Source organism: Phyllostomus discolor, chromosome 1 (assembly GCF_004126475.2).
Source record: "Phyllostomus discolor isolate MPI-MPIP mPhyDis1 chromosome 1, mPhyDis1.pri.v3, whole genome shotgun sequence".
In the NCBI taxonomy this organism is placed as follows: domain Eukaryota; kingdom Metazoa; phylum Chordata; class Mammalia; order Chiroptera; family Phyllostomidae; genus Phyllostomus; species Phyllostomus discolor.
Window position 1 is genome coordinate 33,572,236 of NC_040903.2, and position 18,400 is coordinate 33,590,635.

An 18,400-nucleotide genomic window follows, 5' to 3' on the forward strand; every position below is an offset into this window, starting at 1 on the left:
TGGCCAGAAATGCTCTCTGCAGCCTCTGCAGTGCAGCAGCACTTGCGGCACAGATCTCCCGGAGACGAGCGTCTTCACTCTTACTGGTAACCTAATACACGCAAGGTGCTGTGGTCCGGGGGGCAGGAGGAGGGTCATTTGTTCAGCCAGCCGCTACCCCGGCTGTGGGTGTGACAGAGACGAACAAGATTAGACAAGGGGCTGTCTCAGGTTGTTGGTATTATAATGAGGAGAGTCAGATGACATGTAAGTCAACAAGTAGATAAATATAGTAATTTCAGATCAAGAAAAGTGCTGCACAGGCCCTGGCCGGTGTGGCTCAGTGGACTGAGTACCGGATTGAGAACCAGAGAGTTGCTGGTTCGATTCTCAGTCAGGGCACATGCCTGAGTTGCAGGCCAGGTGTCCAGTAGGGGGCGCATGAGAGGCAACCACACATTGATCTTCCTCTCCTTCTTTCTCCCTCCCCTCCCCTCTCTCTCAAAATAAATAGATAAAACTTTTTTAAAAAGTGCTACACAGGAAATAGAACAGGGTATGGAAAAGTGAGTGACTTGTTGGGGACAAGTGGAAAGAGGTCAGAGCTGCCCTGAGCAGACCTGGGGGTGGGACGTGTTCTAGACAGAGTGGGAGCAAGGCCTGGGCCCAGAGAAGGGATTGAGCTTGTCCTGAAGGAGGAGCAGGCTGGGCCGGACCAGCGGATTCTGGTGGAGGGCGACGGGAGGGTGGAGTGTGGCCCAGGGGCCAGACTCTGAAGACTGCTGGAAGTGGGTGACTTCGAAGCCTCAGAGTCCTGTGAAGCAGGGCAGTGGCATAGGCTGGTTTGTGTTTCCTGAGAGGCTGTAAGTGCGGTGCAGGAAACACTGTGGGAGGGCGCGCCACCATTACCACTCTGGCAGGGACAATAGGACCCTTTTGTGAAGATGGGCAATACCAGGTGGAAGGTCTAGGGGGTCATCAGAAAGGGGCAACCCTGACCGGTGTGGCTCAGTGAGTTGGGTGTTGTCCTGCGAAGTGAAAGGTTGCCAGTTCAATTCCTGGCCAAGTCACATGCCTGGGTGGAGGGTTCGGTCCCTGGTCCGGGCATAGACGAGAGGCAACAGATCTGTGTTTGTCTCTCACATCAGGGTTTCTCTCCCTCTCTTTCTCCCTCCCTTCCTCTCTCTCTAAAATAAATAAATTGAATGGTAAAAAGAAAAAAGCAAGGTGCAAGTGATGGAGTGTGGGTGTTCCTGGGGCAGGCCGACGTGACCAGGGTGGAAATTTTCAGCCTTTTTTTTCCCTTCCTTCTTTCCTGGGTCGTTTCATTTCTGGTCATTCACCTTCCCCACTCAATCCTTTGCATGCGGCATTGGTAGGGCCTTCCCTTCTTCTCAAAGAGAAGAGGCCTGGCGTACAGGTGAGAGGTTTGGCAGGGGAGGGGGGTGGCAAGCAGCCAGCAAAGTGAAAGCTCTGAGGTTGGAGCCCTGCTTCCCAGGTAGTGTGGCCCACACCCCCAGACTCTCTGAGCAGTGGGGAAACACACCAAGAACTGCGGCTGGAGACCGCCCCGACGGAAGTGTGTTGGACTCGGGGGACGGGGAGTGCACACTCCGTGTCTCGGCCATCCTTGTGGAGCCCTTGTGGACATTAGCAAAGTCCCCACTGTGACTCCGGCCAGCCCTTTGAAGCCAGCTGCCCCCCTGTGTGGAGGAGGGGGTGGCCCTTTCCAGGCCCAGATGGCATCTGGTTAGCTGACCCAAACTTCCTGTCCTGGCGTTTGACCAAATTGCTCTCTTCACCGTTCCAGTCTAGTGACACACCAGGTTCTCTGAGTCCTCTGAATCTGCCTGGAGCCAGAAGTGAGATGGAAGAGAAGGTAATGTGACTTGAACTTGTATATTTATTTAGCTTCCTTATCCCTACCCCCCTTTTTTCCTTACTATCTTCTGCCTCGTTTTCCCATTCATCAATGCTGTCTTCTTCCATTACTTCAAATTTCTTCAAAATGCAACCAGTGGCAGGTATTGGAGTGTCTGTTTCCATGGCTGTGCAAATGCCGGGACTGAGTCCTGCTCTGAACAATAGCCACCTGCCCAGCCTGCCTACATTCGGAGCCCTGTAAGCATTGGTAGTTTTCCTAAGCATATTGCGTACTTCAGGACTGTTAAGTTGCTGAAAAAGACATTCCTGAAGGTCCCCAAGTCTGTAAGGAAAAGTTTCCATCCCTTTAGAGATGCCTAAAAAGGAACCCTATCAGTTTTCTACTTGTATGTATTTTTGTTTTTTAACTTTTCTGTGTACCATTGAAACCTGCGTCTTCCCCACAGGAGTGGAGGGAACCCTGTGGAGCCTCGTGGGCACCTCTCCTGGAGAGGCGAGTCCACTCCTGTGAGGACTTTCCCCTGCAGAGCGGCCCAGGGGTCCTCACAGGGTCTGGCAGACAGCACCAGGAGCAGGGCATGTCCCCGGGTCTTCTGAGGGAGGTGGCCTGAGACAGTGGTATTGCCCCGACAGTGAAGAGGCCCAGTTGGAATAACTAGAATTGAAACATTGCATTTAAACCTCAGCTTCTAGTCCTAATCTGTATCTTCAATCTGTTACATTTGGTTCCAGCTCCTTCTACTCATGCATCTATTAGGTGATGGAAATATGTTTAATTCATCTCTTTTCAACAATAGTTCAGACTTCAATATGTATTCAAAGATAACCATAAATGAGTAAAGGCTAGGGACCAACGGTTGGAATTATTTTTCCTTACTTCTGTACTTCTTGTCATAAATTGTTATTTACTGAGCATCCCTCTTGCTTTTGGAGCTAGCTTGGTGCTTCAGCTTTCTTGGGTAAATATGGAAGGTCATTGCAAAAAGCAAAGCCTTCAGTTAAACCCCGCTGATACTGCCATTAGAACTCGGACAGTCGCCTGAACCGTGGCCTCCTCTATCGTAACCCCCCCCCCCCCGCCCCCCCGCCCCTCGTGCCTGAGAGCGCCAGCACAGGCAGTAGGGCTGTGAGCGCCCCATGCCGCAAGTCCACATGGTGTGTGACACAGCCAGGAGCCTGCCCTTTGCTGCCTGCCTATGAACGCTCTATATGTAGTTTCAGATGTGGCTTTTTACATCTGATTCATTGTGGCCTCTGGGTCCAGGCTGAGCCACAGTCTCTCTTACAACTGATTCATTGCGGCCTCTGAGTCCAAGCTGAGCCACAGTCTGTCTAAATCTGTGCAATTCATCTGAGGTGTGGTGCTTAAGGTGATCACGTCCGTATCACAGAATGCAAGCAAGCGGTGCTGCAATTCATCCTTTGAAGAAGTGCCATCTCCCTGGTGTGTGCCACGTTTCTGCTCCCCCTTTAACTTCTCAGGGCCCCCAGTGCCCTGTGACTTTGGAGTGATGGTGCTAAAACATTTTTGCGGGTGAGAAATTTCATACCCTAGTCAGAGATGTTATACTATTATTCCTTCATTCCTTCAGTAAATATTTACTGAGCATTTGACAAATGAGCTTTGCTATTGGGCACAAAGAGGACTGATACAAAGATGAAAAAGACACATTCCTTGCTAAGGTAGGAGAGCAGGTAGTAGAGGTAAGGTTGTCCAGGGCTCAGCAGACTACTATATATGTTGGGACTTGTGGCCAGAAGGTCCCACTACGAGACTCTCTGTTCTGCTCGTCCTTTGTAGCGTGAAAGCAGCCCAGGGCAGTGACGATGGGTGTGGCTATGTGCCCGCGAAACTTGACCAGAACAGACTGCGGGCAGGACTCCGGTTTTGTCACCCCTTAATCTAATCTCCATATTATTCAGAGTAGGAAAATTAGCCCCTGAAAGGTTACTCAGTACAAGGTAACGCGAATGGCAGCGGCAGCACAAGTAGTCAGTGTCCCGTCTTCTGATCCCAAAAGCGGTGCTCACTTCCCGGTACCCCTACGCCGCCTCTGCTCGCCACGGCGCAGGCGCCAAGAAGCGTTCCCCTTCCCAGATTCCCCATAGGTTGCCTTCTCATCCGCACTGATTATACATTTTAATCTCCACCATAGGCAGCTCCAGTTAAACCGTCTCGGCCAAAAAGGCACTTCTCTTCTGCTGGCACCATCGAAAGTGTCAACCTGGATGCCATCCCCCTGGCCATCGCTCGCCTAGACAACAGTGCCGCCAAGCACAAACTGTCCGTCAAGCCAAAAAACCAGAGGGTGTCAAAGAAGCACAGGCGACTTGGACTTGCCAGGGTACGTGGAGCCTGGCCTGGCAGACCAGGCAGCTGCTCTTGCTTCCTGGGTACCATTGCTACCAGGCCGGGTAGTGGTGGAAGGGACCTGCAGGGACGTGGTGTGTGGCGGGGTATGGGCGTACACCAGCCTGTTTGCTCCCCATCGCCCTTTCCAACACGTTGCCCTTCCAGGGGGGCCTCAGAGAGGCTGCCTTTCCAGGGGCTGTTGCAACCTTGCATTTGCTTTGCCGCAGGAAGGTGGCCCAGCCTTCCTCTGCCACGACTCAACCAAAGGTTCTTCACTTTGCTTAGGGTGGACTTCTAAGGTACACATTTCAGGGGACATATACAAAGTGTAAATCTAATTTTTTCCTCTTCTTTCTAAACCTGGACTATTGGTTTTCCTACAATAATTCATGTTCAGAAAAAGGAGTTTGAGAAGGATAAGGAGACTAGAGAGTAAACATGCGGTTCTTTCCTCCCTCCACCCCACAGTGTACTCTTGGCATGACAGCCGGAGTGTACCTAGCTCTGCACTCAGAGCTGCCCCTTCTTCCCTTTTCTTTTTTTTCCTCATTGAGCACATTTTCATCGAGCACCTACTGTATACACCAGACGCTGATCTAGATGCTGGCGATGACAGCAGCATATAAAACAGACTAAAACTCTTGCCCTTATAGAGCTCCTGGAGCTTACAGTCCAGTGAAATCAAGAAAACCCATGGAGAAAATGAGCGAGTTTTGAGTCCCAAGCTGACTCCTTTGGGCAGTAACAAAAGGGGTTTCCCACTGTTTAAGTGAGGAAGAAGCAATGAAGACCCTAAGGAGTCACTTGAAAAGGCAGGGCCCTGCTGAGCTCCCTGGCCTGTGTCTGGAAAAGGAAAGGGCTCCCTTTGCCAGAAGATCAGTGCACAGGGCTGCCAGGGGGTATTCAAGGGCATTTAAAAATATATCCCCAAACCAAGAGAACTGCCCCTTCTTTAGAGATTAAGAGGACTGCCTACCTTGTGATTAGGATGAGTAATGGCTGCCTATGCAAAAGAAGACTAATTGTGTTTCCCTTGCCAATACTAGGATCGATCAAACGAACAAGGTGGCCTTCTGAGTCAGCTGCCCCTGGACCAGAACGGACACCCTGCAGAAGACAAGCCAGTGTGGCATGAAGAGGAGCCAGAACCACTGGACTCCGAGGAAGAAAAGAGACGCCAGGAAGAATACTGGCGAGAACTGGAGGCCAAGTGCAAACGGCAGAAGGCTGAAGCAGCTGAGAGGAGACGCCTGGAAGAGCAGAGGCTTCAGGCCCTGGAGAGGAGGCTTTGGGAAGAGAACAGAAGGCAGGAGCTCTTGGAGGAGGAAGAGGAAGAGGAGGGAGAGGAGAGAGAACCACAGCTACATGCCGGAAAGAGGCAATGCATGGAGGAGAGACAGAGGCTGGAAGAGCAAGGTGGCAGAGGCCAGGAGCAGAGGGAGCAAGAGGAAAGAAGACCCCAGGAAGTGGAGGCTCAGAGGCATCTGGAGGAACAGGTTGAGCCCCAGCAGGAAGAGCTGGAGGTGCAGAGCAGGCAAGAGGCAGAGAAGCAACGGCAGGAAGAAGAGAAAAGAGAGTTGAAGGAACTCCGAAGACTGGAGGAGCAGAGGCAGCAGGAAGCTGAGAAGCAGCGGCTGGAGGAAGAGGAGAGGAAGAGGAGGCTGGAGGAGCAGAGGCAGGAGGAAGCTGAGAAGCAGAGGCTGGAGGAAGAGGACAGGAAGAGGAGGCTGGAGGAGCAAAGGAGGCAGGAAGCTGAGAAGCAGCAGCTGGAGGAAGAGGAGAGGAAGAGGAGACTGGAGGAGCAGAGGCAGCAGGAGGAAGAAGAGAAACGGATGAAGGAGCTCAGAAGGCAGGAGGAGCTGGAGGAGCAGAAACGGCGGGAGGAGGAGGCGAAGAGAAGGGAAGAGCTGAGAAAAAGGCAGGAGGAGATGGAGGCACAGAGGCTGCGGGAAGTGGGAAAGGAGCCTCAGGAAGCCCTGAGTGTGGAGGAGAGTCAGCTGCAGTCGGACAGCAGGAGCCCACTTCAGATTGACTTTGCTGAAAAACCAGAACAAGAACACCTGAAACCCGAGAGGCCAAGAGAAAAGGCTGAGGAACCAGGTGTTTGCGAGAAGCAGAGCCAGGAGGCTGAACCATCAGGAGAGCAGCAGGGAAAGCAGAGGGATGTTCACGGGCAAGATGGTTGTGTCCATCAGGAAAAGGAAAGAGAAGCTAACATATCCCCTCACCAGAAACGAGGGGTGCAAGTGAGAGAGATGCTGGGTGCCCTGGAGAAGAAAGAAGCTGCCACCCTAGAAAAAGACAGAAAGGGGGAGGAACTCAGGTGGCAGGAAGTGGACGAGAGGCAGACCATGCCCAGACCCTATACTTTCCAGGTGTCATCAGGTGGGAAACAAATTCTCTTCCCCAAAGTCAACCTGAGCCCTGTGACACCCATGAAAGACACAGAACTTGCCTCTCCTCCCCACGAGCCAAAGGCTGCCAAAGCCAGCCCTGCCTCCCACACTCTGCCCTCATCACTGAGCATCCCTCACACGGCCATTCTGGTCACAGGAGCACAGCTGTGCGGCCCAGCTGTCAACCTGAGCCAGATCAAAGACACAGCCTGCAAGTCTCTCCTGGGTTTGTCAGAAGAAAAGAAGCATGTGGATGTCCCCACTCTGGAGAATGCACCCCAAGCCCCCACTGACCCCAAGGCAGGCAGCAGAAAGGCCAGGCCCCCCCAGGAGTCCTCGAGCAGTGTAGCTGCACTGGCTGAGTGGGCTTCCATTCGCTCCAGAATCCTGAAGAACTCAGAGAGTGACCAGTGCAGCAAGAGAGACCAGTCTCAGCCTGGTGATGAGCACCCCCCCAGGGGCCGATGTGATTCCCGGGGGAACCTCCGGAAGACTCCACCAGTGAATGCGAAGTTCTCTATTATGCCTGCCTGGCAGAAATTCTCTGATGGGGGCACAGAGACCTCCAAACAGAGCACGGAAGCTGAAGGCATTAGAAAAAGACCCGTGTTGGGAGCCAGTGAGGAGACAGCGCCCCTGCCCCTGGCTGCTGATATCAGTGAGCACCAGAAGGCCACAGAGAATCTGGGGGTGCACCAGGAGCCAGCGGACACCACTGAGGGATGCAAATTTGCCAAAGACCTTCCATCTTTCCTTGTTCCAAGCCCTCCTTACCCTCTGCAGAAAGCAGTGGCCCACACAGAGCCTGCGACCTTGTCGGATAATGAGACCACCAGTGGCGTAGGAAAGCCAGACGCCATGATGCCAGGTGGGGAGGAAAAAGCCTCACCTTTCGGAATAAAGTTGAGAAGGACCAACTACTCCTTGCGCTTCCACTGTGACCAACAGACAGAACAGAAGAAGAAGAAAAGGCACAGCAGCATTGGGGACAGCGTCGACGGGGTGCTGCCTGCACCAGGGAGCACAAATGGAGAGAAAGAGACAGAAGGTGTGGCCCTCAAGCACGGCCCTTCCCTTCCCCTGGAGAGGAAGCAAGCCCCGCCCACCTGGAAGGACTCTGCTGAAAGCCCTTCCAGCCACTCCCCTGCAGCCCAGCCCGGGCCCCCACCAGTCAGCCTCCAGACCCCGGCTCCAGAGCACAAGGCAGCAAACAGAATGCCAGTGGTGCAGAAGCCAGCCCTGGCACCCAAGCCCGCCGATAAGACCCCACCGCCCTCCCCACTCTGCAAACTGAGCAGGCCCTACCTGGGGGAGCTGCTGGCTCGGCGGCCGGGGAAGCCTGACCCGGGGTCCAGTGAGCCATGCAAGGAGAGCCAGGAGAGCGGTGACCCTTGGCCACCCTCACCGCCACCCCCTGAGGAGAGGAAGGCCCAGAGGAGGGATAAGGAGGAAGAGATGGAAACAGAGAGGAAACCTGCTTCCCCAGTTCTGCCTGCTGCCCAGCAAGAGAAGCCTCCCCAGACTCCCGAGGCCGGGAGGAAAGGTAGGTAGCCGTAGGCAGGAAAACTCCGCCTCTGTCCAGCTCATCGCCCAAGACTGGAAGGAGCCAGTGGAGCTGGCACTGGAGCACTTCCCTTCCTTTGCGACCCATTTGCCATTCCTGGGGGCAGTGAGTCTCAGTGAGGCTCTTCATTTGTGTTAAAAGGAAACCTTTGCAGATCAAAGCTTTTCTGAAATAAAAAGTTTACTGAGCCACGTGGTAGCCAGAGAAAGGACCAGGTCCTGGGGCAGGCAGTCTGAAGCAGCAAGCAGGCCTCGATGGAGATGACAAGCTGGTTCTGGAGCTGATGGAGCTTTTTACATAATGGACGTGGGGAAGAGAGATGTGAGCTGGTTTTCAAAGACTTTACTACGCTGACTATGGATAAGGTGAAAGAGGAGAGCCGAGACAGTACTGGGATAGGTGCAGAGTCCCTGAGGATTGGCTGTGGGCAACAGCCTGGAAGTTCATGTGTACGCAAGAGGCGGTGGCATCTGGGTTGTCTTAGGTGATGTAGCCCTTTTCTTTACCACGTGGGAGTAGGTGCCATTGATTATTTTGTTGCAGGCCGTTGGGACTTCCTTGACTGCAACTCAAACAGGAGTTCCATTTTACAATCCCCAACCACAACCCAGACCTGTTAGGCCCTTTACATATTGTGTTATAACCTTATTAGTGCCTGGTGCGTAACTCTAGGATGAGCTATTCAAGCTGCAGTCCTATGGAAATTAAAATCCGGCTACAGATTTGGCTTTTCAAGTGATCTGAGTCAATCAGAAGCTTAGGCAGTTATGATTTAAGGGTATTTTGACTCTTGTGATAACCACCGTTCAGAGTTGTAGGCAGGAAACTGGCCGGCTGCTTTCATGACCTTCCTCAGCAAGTTCAGACGGAATGTTTAGTGTAGGGTTTCCTTTTACATAATAGCTTCAACAGATACCATTTAGATCTTGGCAATTTGGTTTTTAGGCATTTTACAAACAGGTGTTACACGGCCCTTGACTAAAAAAACCTGAAACTCATCAGTTCCAGTGCGTGCAAAACTTCTGGATTGAGCAGAGTTCCTTTGAGTTCCAGTTTTTGTTTTTGTTTTGTTTTGTTTTGTTTTGTTTTTTTAAACCCTTCCTTTCCTGTGTTGGATCATAACTGAATCTTTATTTGATGATTAGGGATATTGCACTGCCAAAGCCTCATTATAAATATGCATTCTCTTTGTACAGCATTGTGGATCTAAAGTATATAGAAAATTAAGCAGCATCTGCTGTTTTTGTGCTTGAATTCCTAATTCAAATTTATTATTTTTCTTTCTCCTCAATACAAAGTTCCGTTGACTGAGAGCCCTGTTCGGTAAGGTCCTGGATGGTCGGAGTGGAACCTTCTATTGGGTTTCAAAAGAACAGGACTATAGTGAGCCCTTTTCCTTTACGGTGGTAAAGGATTCAAATGCCAGAATGATTATCTGCAAAAGCACTTAACTTTTACTTGAGGGAGAAGGGGATCATTGTATCCTAAACATAAGTGATAAGAATACTCATTTTTGTAGAGTGGTTTCAATATGCCGAGCACTGTTCTAAATGTGCTGATATTCAGGATCTTCAATCTCCTGATGAGGCCTGGGCTGTTATACCTCCCCACTTTGTGGATTAGAAAACTCAAGCTTGTAGGGTTAAGTAGCTTCCCTAAGGTCACATAAGGTCAAGCCCAGGTCTCTCAGCTCCAGAGCCCGCCTCTGCCACCACCACCTGTGAAGCCTGGTGACCCCCTGCGAAGGCGGGGCAGTCAACCGCAAGAGAAAGAGACTGGAAGTCGGAAACCCTCGTCCAGACTTCAGCCTGTACACTAACTGCTGGCTGACCTTGGGCACGACACTTGATCGCTGTGGACCCCAGTCCTCACGGCTATCAAAGGGGGGCACTGAATCCAGATCGCAGTTGCCCATTGCGTTCCTCAGAGCCCCCCCCCCCCCAGCAGCTCCACAAGGCAGAGCGGAGCCCCATTTTCCTCTTGCATATTTTGGGGTTCCACATAGGATATTCTTTGTTGGGGGGAAATGTTCTGGCAAAAAGAAATTTTAAAAGCAATTAATTTTAAAGAAGAATAATGAGTCATATAACTGCCTGGGTTCCTTGTAGGCCTGAGATTTGATGACCCTGGAAAAAAAATTTTTTTCTGCGTCCAGGGAGGAGAAATACTCGTTTTCTGTTGATCAAAGGTCGCACTTTCCTACTCAGAGGAGGCACTAGGGCATCAGCACAGAGTTGAATTAGGAAGGGACAGTTGAATGTTTCGTGGACTGATTAGTAAGTTACCAGTTTTAAGGGGTGAAGTACCGAGAGAAGAGAATAGTCTCACTGCCAGCCAGCTTTTGCATTACTGATTCTGATCACAGTTCCAAGGTGCCTGTCGGGAGGGAGGGGTTCCCTTACCACCAAGCAATTCTCAGACACCAGCTGGGTGTCTTACAGTTCAACTCAAGATAGGCCAGATTTGCCAGGTTAAGGCCTCAGTCCTATCGTCTGTCCCTTAGGACCCAGGAGCTTCTGACTGCTTAAAATCAGAGGTTCCTATGAACCCCCTCCTTGGGTTTGATTAATTTGCTAGAGCAGCTCCCAGAACTCTGAGAAACATCTGACTTTCTAGACCATTGGTTTGTTATAAATGCTATAACTCGTGAACAGTCAGATGGAAGAGATGCATAGGACGAGGTGTGGAAAGGGTGCAGAGGTTCCGTGCTCTCTCTCTCTCTCTGGGCGGCCACTCTCCCAGCACCTCCACGTGTTCACCACCCCAGAAGCCAGCTCTCCAAACCCCATCCTTTCGGGTTTTTACGGAGACTTCATTACATAGGCCTGACTGATTATATCACCTCCAGCCTTCTCCCTTCGCAGGAGGTTGGAGGGTGGAATTGAAAGCCCCAACCCTCTTGTCACATAGCTGGTTCCCCTGGCAACCAGGCCCCATCCTTAAGCGTGGTCCCACGGTAACCTCATTAACATAACGGGACACCTTTATGCTCCCATCTCCTAGGCGCTCCGTGCCAGAAATGGAGTGAAGACCAAGTGTATGTTTGTTATCATAAGTCACAATGTCAGTCTTTTCTTCCCACAGAAAAGCCAGTGCTTCAGAGCAGACACTCTCTAGATGGCTCCAAACTTGGGGAGAAAGCTGAAACGGCGCAGCCACTGTGGATAACGTTAGCACTGCAAAAGCAGAAGGGCTTTCGGGAGCAGCAAGCTACACGGGAGGAGAGGAAGCAAGCCAGGGAGGCCAAACAGGCGGAAAAGCTCTCCAAGGATCCCGTGAGTCGCCCGGTGTTCAGCTTAAACTTTGCCTTTCTAAGCTTGGCTCTTTTTTTGTGTGTGGTTGCAAGGACTTAAAAAAGAAGAAAGAAGGCTACCTGGGAGTAGCATAGAACATTGAGAAAAAGGGTAGAGCAATAAATAAATTAACCACCATTAGCCCAGGAAAGCATTTTCAGTTAGAAATTTGATTGTTTCCTTGTGCTGTTAGGGTAATTTCATTTGGCCAAATTCATGATGTAATTAGTAGCAGCAATCCACACACACACAATAGTTAAGTGATTAGTTAAGTGAATATGATTAACTTAAGAGAATAGTTAAGTGAATATGAATAGTTAAGTGATTAGTTAAGTGAATAGTTAAGTAAATATGAAAATAATTGTATTTGAGCAGGGAGTTGGCAGGAATGTCTTGTTCCATGCTCCTGCTTTTATAGTGAATTTGATGGGGCTCTTCTAGGGAAGTGGCATTCCCTCTTTGGGACTTTTGTATGAGCTGCTTCATGATTGGGGCCGGGGTTGAGTATGCATTGGTCCCAAATGCAATTCAGCTGCTCCTTTGGGAGCAGAGGATGGGGGCTGACAGGCAGAAGCCCCAGGGCCCTGTGCAGTCAGTCTCTCCATGTGCTTGGGTGCAAAACACACTTTCCCCGCCTTTCTCTGCCCTCCCAGGCCGGCATCGGTCCACCGCCAGGAAGCAGCAGTGTGAGCAGAGCCGGGTCCCTGCACAAGGCCTTGGCTCAGCCGGAAGAGAAGAAACCGGAGACAGCAGGGTCCAGGCTGGAGCGCAGAGACCAGCTGAAAAAGGCCAACACCCTCCCGACATCTGTGACAGGTAGTGAGAGCAGCACCGTTTGGACTTAACCAGAGTTAGAGGTGTTTCTTCTTAGAGCATGCTTTCATTCCCCCAGGGTAGTAATGGTGCAGCACTTTAGGCATTTCAAAGCACAGGCTGTTTCACAGCCCCATTCATAAAGTGGGACACCGATAAAGCTCACCCAGTAACGATCCCCAGAAAGTCGCCCTGTCAGTGGTGTGATGGCACGTGTTTAACAATCCACTCCTCAGGGGCTAGAGAGACCTCTGATTTGTAGTATTTGCCATTTACTGTGGTGTAAATATTCCCTCCATGGCCAGGTGCAAGCTACCAGGGTGGTGTGCAAAACTCCTGAACTGCTAGCAAGGTGATGCGAGCCATCTCCTATGCCCCCCTGCCTATAGTCCAATAAAATTAGGTTTATGAACTTGCTGTAATAAGGGAGACTACGGACCATAAGGGCCTCTACACAAAGCAAAAGATTACAGTAGGATTTGGGGAAAGGGCCAAGTTTAGGTAAAACTTGAATGGAGCAGTGTTTTGATAGGCTTAAAGCGAAGCAAGGGCACAGGTGCACATAAGGGGCTGGCCTCAAGCCTGAGCTGAAAAGTGCACCCAGGGCCCTGTTTCCTCTGACACTAGGAAGTTAAAACAGATGTGTGGAGGTCCTGTCTGAGAATCCCCGCTGGAGCCCGGCACCCGGGGCGGAAATAGGAGCTGGGTTTCTGAATCAGAGACCCGGGCAGCTCAGATGCCCCTGGCAAAAATGGGGTGGGTGGTCCCTTTCATGGACTGGATGTCAAAGGGCAAGTGTCTGACCCGGCTGTGACTGGGAGAGGCCAGGCTGTTCAGCCCGGAGTCCTTGATGGTGATGAACAACAGCAGTGTTTGTGTGTTCACAACACGTAAAAGACACACACACATTTTTAAAAAATTCTTTATTCTGATAAAAGGAAAAATGATCCAGGAATGTTTCCAACTATTTGCTTATTACAAATCACCTGGAGGAAGGATGAATCTAAATAAATTTCCTCCAGGGGCTCATAGGGCATCTGTTTTCCCCACTGGGCAGCCCTGTTCCCGGAGGACACCTGACCTCCAGACCCGGGAGTTTTGTGTGCCTTGGTTACCTGCTTGCCGACTTCTGGGAATGTATAAAGCTATATTTACTATTTGGTGCGAAGAAAAAAATTTTTTTGAAAACCGCTTTGGAGCACTTCTCAATTTCTCAAGAACCTCCATGGGTACTATTTCCCTTGACTTTTATACCCAAGAATTGAGAGTTCCATACATTACATGGGTGTGCCAGAGAGAATTAGTTCAAAGCAAAGTGAACACTCCAAAGTCTAAGAGATTACACCTTTCCCTGCCTGATTTCTTGGAAGCTCCAAAGGGTTCATGCACTTCAGAGCAGCTCAGGTTAATAGAGCAAGCCTTTGTTCTGAAGTATTTCTTTTCTGTGCTTGCTTCGGCAGCACACACACTAAAACTGGAATGAAACAGATTAGCATGGCCCCTGTGCAAGGATGAGGCATTTCTTTTCTATCAGTATTTCCTGAGTCTGCTGTGTGGGGGCCATTGCCCCAGGCACTAAATATGACCCAAAGGTAAGATGGAAACCCTCACCTTCAGAAGCCTTTGTGGTGTGGGAAAGATGTGATAATGACACAAAGCAATTGTTAGACAAGACTGAGAGTCCTAAGAGTTGGCAGGATCTGTGGGCCTGAGGAAGAAGAGACCGCAAGGCGTGCTTGGTGGAGGCAGGTACTTTTGACCTCACCAGCTTGGTAAATTCAAACTGCTGGTTTGATCTTTTTCTTCATGAAATTGATTGGCTATGTGACTAAAATCACAAAATTTACCTCTTATTTTTTTATTATCATGCAGGCATAACTTCTGTGCACAGAGAAAAATGTGCTTCTAGAAATCCTCTGAAATTAGAATGGACTGCCCTGTGGTCACTGTAATGATGCGTGTAAAAGTAATGCTCACCCAGCTTTCTTCTCTGATTCTTCTCACAGAAGATGCCCATGTTTCACTGAGTTTTCCTTTCTGAATCCCATAGGTATGATAAATCAAAATATGGCTCTGACTTAGACCTTTCTCCTTTTCCTTCCAAATGTAACTCAGTGGAGATCTCGGATTCGACCCCCCCAGCGCCGCTGGTGAAAGAAGTCACCAAGAGGTTCTCCACCCCAGACGCTGCCCCTGCATCCACAGAACCGGCCTGGCTGGCTTTGGCCAAAAGGAAAGCCAAGGCCTGGAGCGACTGCCCGCAGATCATTAAGTAAAGAGTGACTCTTGTCCATCCTGTTCCTGGTTCTTGGCTCCTCTCTTGCCCTTTTTATTTATTTATTTTTTTATATGCGGTAAAGAAACCAAGCTAGGGAAAAGCAGCATGTTTTATAGGCTCTGAAATAATGTTTAGAAACACAACTGGTGGTGTTCCTTGTAAACAGTGTATTTGCACAACCCTAGGTCCTGGTGCCTTGAGCTCCTCCTCGTTCTAAAGAGACAGTTCTGTCCGAGGGACCACACGAGGCAAAACCTGCAGACGCAGAACCCCTCAGGAGAGCCTGCCACGCCCACTCCGCAGCCTCCCCCACACACGCCCACACTCCCTCGAACACGTCCTTTTGCCAATCTTTGTACTGGTTTTTTGACTCTATACTCCAATTTCTTTTATCCAAAACATCTACCCTGCCATATGTCTGGGGGTTTCTACCTTTTTCTACGGTAATGGTGGGAGGATCATACAGAGATAGAAATGAGGACGCCCATTCTCCGGAACATAGCGACTAACTAGGAAGTGCGAGTCGCAGCCTGCCTCCCAGCTCTGCTCGCGTCTGGTTTCCCTGAATTTCGCCCACCTGACACTGCGATACGGAAAGCGAGTCCGCCCACACTTCCACCGCACCGTTGATCCACGGGCCCCACAGTACCAGTACTCTCCCTCAAGGACGCGTTAAACATTTGGCCCATTTGGCCCCTAGGGAACATTTTTATTTCATACGATAAAGGAAGCTACAGATTCTCTTTCCGAGAAGCCCCACCTAGTGCAGTTGCTCTTAAGACGTCCAGGCTCCACCTGAGGCCTACTGTGAGGAGAGGGCCAGAAATGCATATTCTGGCAAAAACTCTTCACACGAATCCTGTTACATCCCAAAGGCCTAGAACCTCGGGACACACTGCTTCTAGTGTAATGTAGTTCTTAAAACTCTGAAGGGGAGACTCATTTCACCCAGAGAAGCAAAAGTGAGACAAGAAAAATAATAACGCCCCCTCCTCCAGCCAGCTCTTTATTACAAGGTACAAGAGGCTAGTGACATTACGTGCCTCTGAAAAGCCCCTAAATCTTTAGGGAAAGTTAACAGGAAGGTGAGATTTGGAGCCTTTGTACTGAGAACCTCCTGCAGAAGTTCCTTTCTTTCCCATAATCGAGTAACCCATACTTACAGTCAACTATTCGATAGCATTTGTAATTTAGAGCATTCACCACGCTACCTTTGAAAAACATCTCGGAGTTTTAAGTGGCCTTGTTATCATTACACATGCAATACACAGAAGGGACCTGGCAATTTAAAAGCCACATACATTCTTCCATTTCCCGAAATTTGCTTTACGTGAAACAGTCACACGGCAAGCCCACACATCGCTGCTACTAACTTGACATTCCACGGTGTTGGCCTATTCCCATTTCCTTCACTTCTGACCCCAAAGTAGAAGTACAAATCTTTTGCCCAGTCCAGGGAGAAATGCATACTTTTTCCTCCCCTACAAAAACACATTTTATTGTATGTATTGTTATTTTCCTTTATGTTTACTCAATAGACAATGTGCTGTTATTCTGTGCTGTTATTCTATCATTTACCTTAAAGAATGACAGCAAACTTACTTACTATACAGAAGGCATTTTCTTTCTGCAAATGATGGCTCCGCCTTATGGTAGCAGCTAGGATATGTGGTCGTACGGATAGCTGTACTCTTACAAGTTGGATTTTTATAGATATATACTGGACCTCCAGTTTGTTAAGAATCAGTGTAACTAATTTTGTGTTGCTATGGAGAGCAATAGTCCATGCACATTTTCCAACTGATACTCATTTCCAAATCAAATATGTAAGCATTTGTTAGTTTCGATGATTTCCTCACTAATATAACACTTTTTAATAGGAATTTTTCCACCTAGAGTCCTGTGCTACAGTAATTCTTCTGAATTGACCTTTTCATTCATCCTATCAGCCTTAGATAATATCAGAGTAATGGCAGAGAACAAGCAAAGCAGTCGGACGTATTAACCAAGAATGGTGGACGAGTCCGCTGCCCTGGCTCACCTCTGGCAAGGCCCATACAAAGTAAGAGAAACGCCACTGTGGAAGTTTCCTCCCAGTCTTGACAGGAGAGCATACTGCGGAAGGCACGGTGACAGCACTGACTTCCCACGACTCCTAAAGGCTACATGTTTAATATTTCACATAAAAATACTCCAGATTTGCACTAAATACCAGTGAAGTGTTATTTTGCTTTAGTTGTATTGCAGTCTTTTTCACATCAACAAACTTTGGGGGAAATTCTGTAAAAACAAAAAATTCAAGACAAAAAAATCTCATTGCTATGTTAAATATACAGCTTTTTAAAAAAAAATTAAAACGAACACTTGTCCCGGCAAGGTTATAGACGATTAACCTCCATTCATAGACACCTATATATAAAACTAGAATTTTTTTGTTTACTTTTTAAATTTTTCAAGTGCAATTGTTCCTTATACATTAATCACTATTAAATTATCATTTTAGCCAGTTATCAGCAAACTGTAGTATGTATTCATTGTCTCTTCTTGTGACGTTTAATTGCTTATTTTAAAGCAGAAATATTAGAGTTACAAGCGTCTTGCAATATTTTTACCAACAATAAAATTAAGTAGAGGCTTAACCATGAAAATACCTTAGTGTGATTTTAATATTATTTTGAGATTTTGGTTGTATAAAGTTTCAATGTAAAATGTCCATTGTCGAAGGAAAATAATCTTTCAATAAAAAATACCCACAAGATCTCTAACACTGACAGAATCTCCTTTGCAAGTTGACATTTTTATTAATTTCAAGGGACCTCCTATTTACATAGCTCTTGTTGAGAAAGAAAAATTTCAAGGTGTTTTATGTGGTACTTTATTATACTTTTTTTACTAGGTGTTTTTGGAGAAGAATACTGAATAGGGTCAAATAAAAATATTTATCTCAATCCTAAGTTGGAATGAAGGGTCTGTGTCTCAGACAATATGACCTGACAACCTCCTCCCCAAAGCGTGGGTCACGGAACAGCAGCACGGGCGTACGTGGAGAGCTTACAGCCCTGGGCCAGACCTACCGACCCTCGCAGCCGGACGAGGTCGAAGTGGTAATGTGAGTGAGGTACTTACCTCGGGTTCAAAACAACCCCAGACACTGTTTTGGAGGCAGTTCCAAGGTGGAGGTGGAGGAGGATGAAGAACTCACCCCCTCCTAAGGATACATCAAATGTGTATCTTCATGGAAAGCAGTTTCTTCTGAGAGACAACTGAGGGACAACTGAACAGCTTCTGCACACAGGAGAGCCCGCACAGAAGGTGGGGGAAGCACAGGAGCTCTCCGGGAGCTGAGGAGACTAGGACGGGAGGAACTGGTGAGCACCATTGTTTACGTTTCCCCTGCCCTTGGACAGCAGGCAGGAGTTCTGTCCAAGTTCTCTGGCTGACCTGCAGGGCCACTTTGGCATGTCCCTGGCCATGCTTCCTGGAGCAGACCCAGCAGGATCAGGAGGGGGCCACAGCCCTTACCCCTGGGCCCTTTCCCCTGGAGACTGATAGTGTGTACAGCAGAGTGCCGACGCATGCACCCACTGGACTGGGCCTCCCTGCCTGGAGAGAGCGATGAACCAGCAAAACACTGCAGTGCCCACACACAGGGCTACCTTCCTGGAGGGTGCAGAACTGGTGTGGCAATGCTATGCAAGCATGTAGGGCTGCCCTGCCTGGAGCAAGGGTGAAACCAGCAAAGTGCTGTTGCGCGTGCATACAGGGCTGCCTCATCCAGGGTAAGTGTGGAATTAGTAGGCACTGCAACATGCGAACTCAGCAGCCCCACCCAGACCAGGC

The 18,400-nt window shown here is 49.2% G+C and overlaps 1 protein-coding gene and 1 pseudogene across 4 annotated transcripts in view; both read left to right on the forward strand.

Moving 5' to 3' along the window:
* Nucleotides 1-17,509, forward strand: part of CRACD (capping protein inhibiting regulator of actin dynamics) — a 240,523-nt gene extending 223,014 nt beyond the window's left edge. For 3 of the 4 annotated variants that reach the window (XM_028505970.2, XM_028505972.2, XM_036020866.1), the window contains 6 exons: nucleotides 1,790-1,858; nucleotides 4,020-4,208; nucleotides 5,263-8,155; nucleotides 11,261-11,451; nucleotides 12,123-12,285; nucleotides 14,398-17,509. In XM_028505970.2, the coding sequence (XP_028361771.1) occupies nucleotides 1,790-1,858; nucleotides 4,020-4,208; nucleotides 5,263-8,155; nucleotides 11,261-11,451; nucleotides 12,123-12,285; nucleotides 14,398-14,558 (3,666 nt within the window). In that variant the 3' untranslated portion in view covers nucleotides 14,559-17,509. The remainder of the gene's footprint in view (nucleotides 1-1,789; nucleotides 1,859-4,019; nucleotides 4,209-5,262; nucleotides 8,156-11,260; nucleotides 11,452-12,122; nucleotides 12,286-14,397) is intronic. The other variant, XM_036020852.1, reaches the window with a different exon arrangement.
* Nucleotides 13,727-13,821, forward strand: LOC114493617 (annotated as a pseudogene).
* Nucleotides 17,510-18,400: the final 891 nt, after the last annotated feature.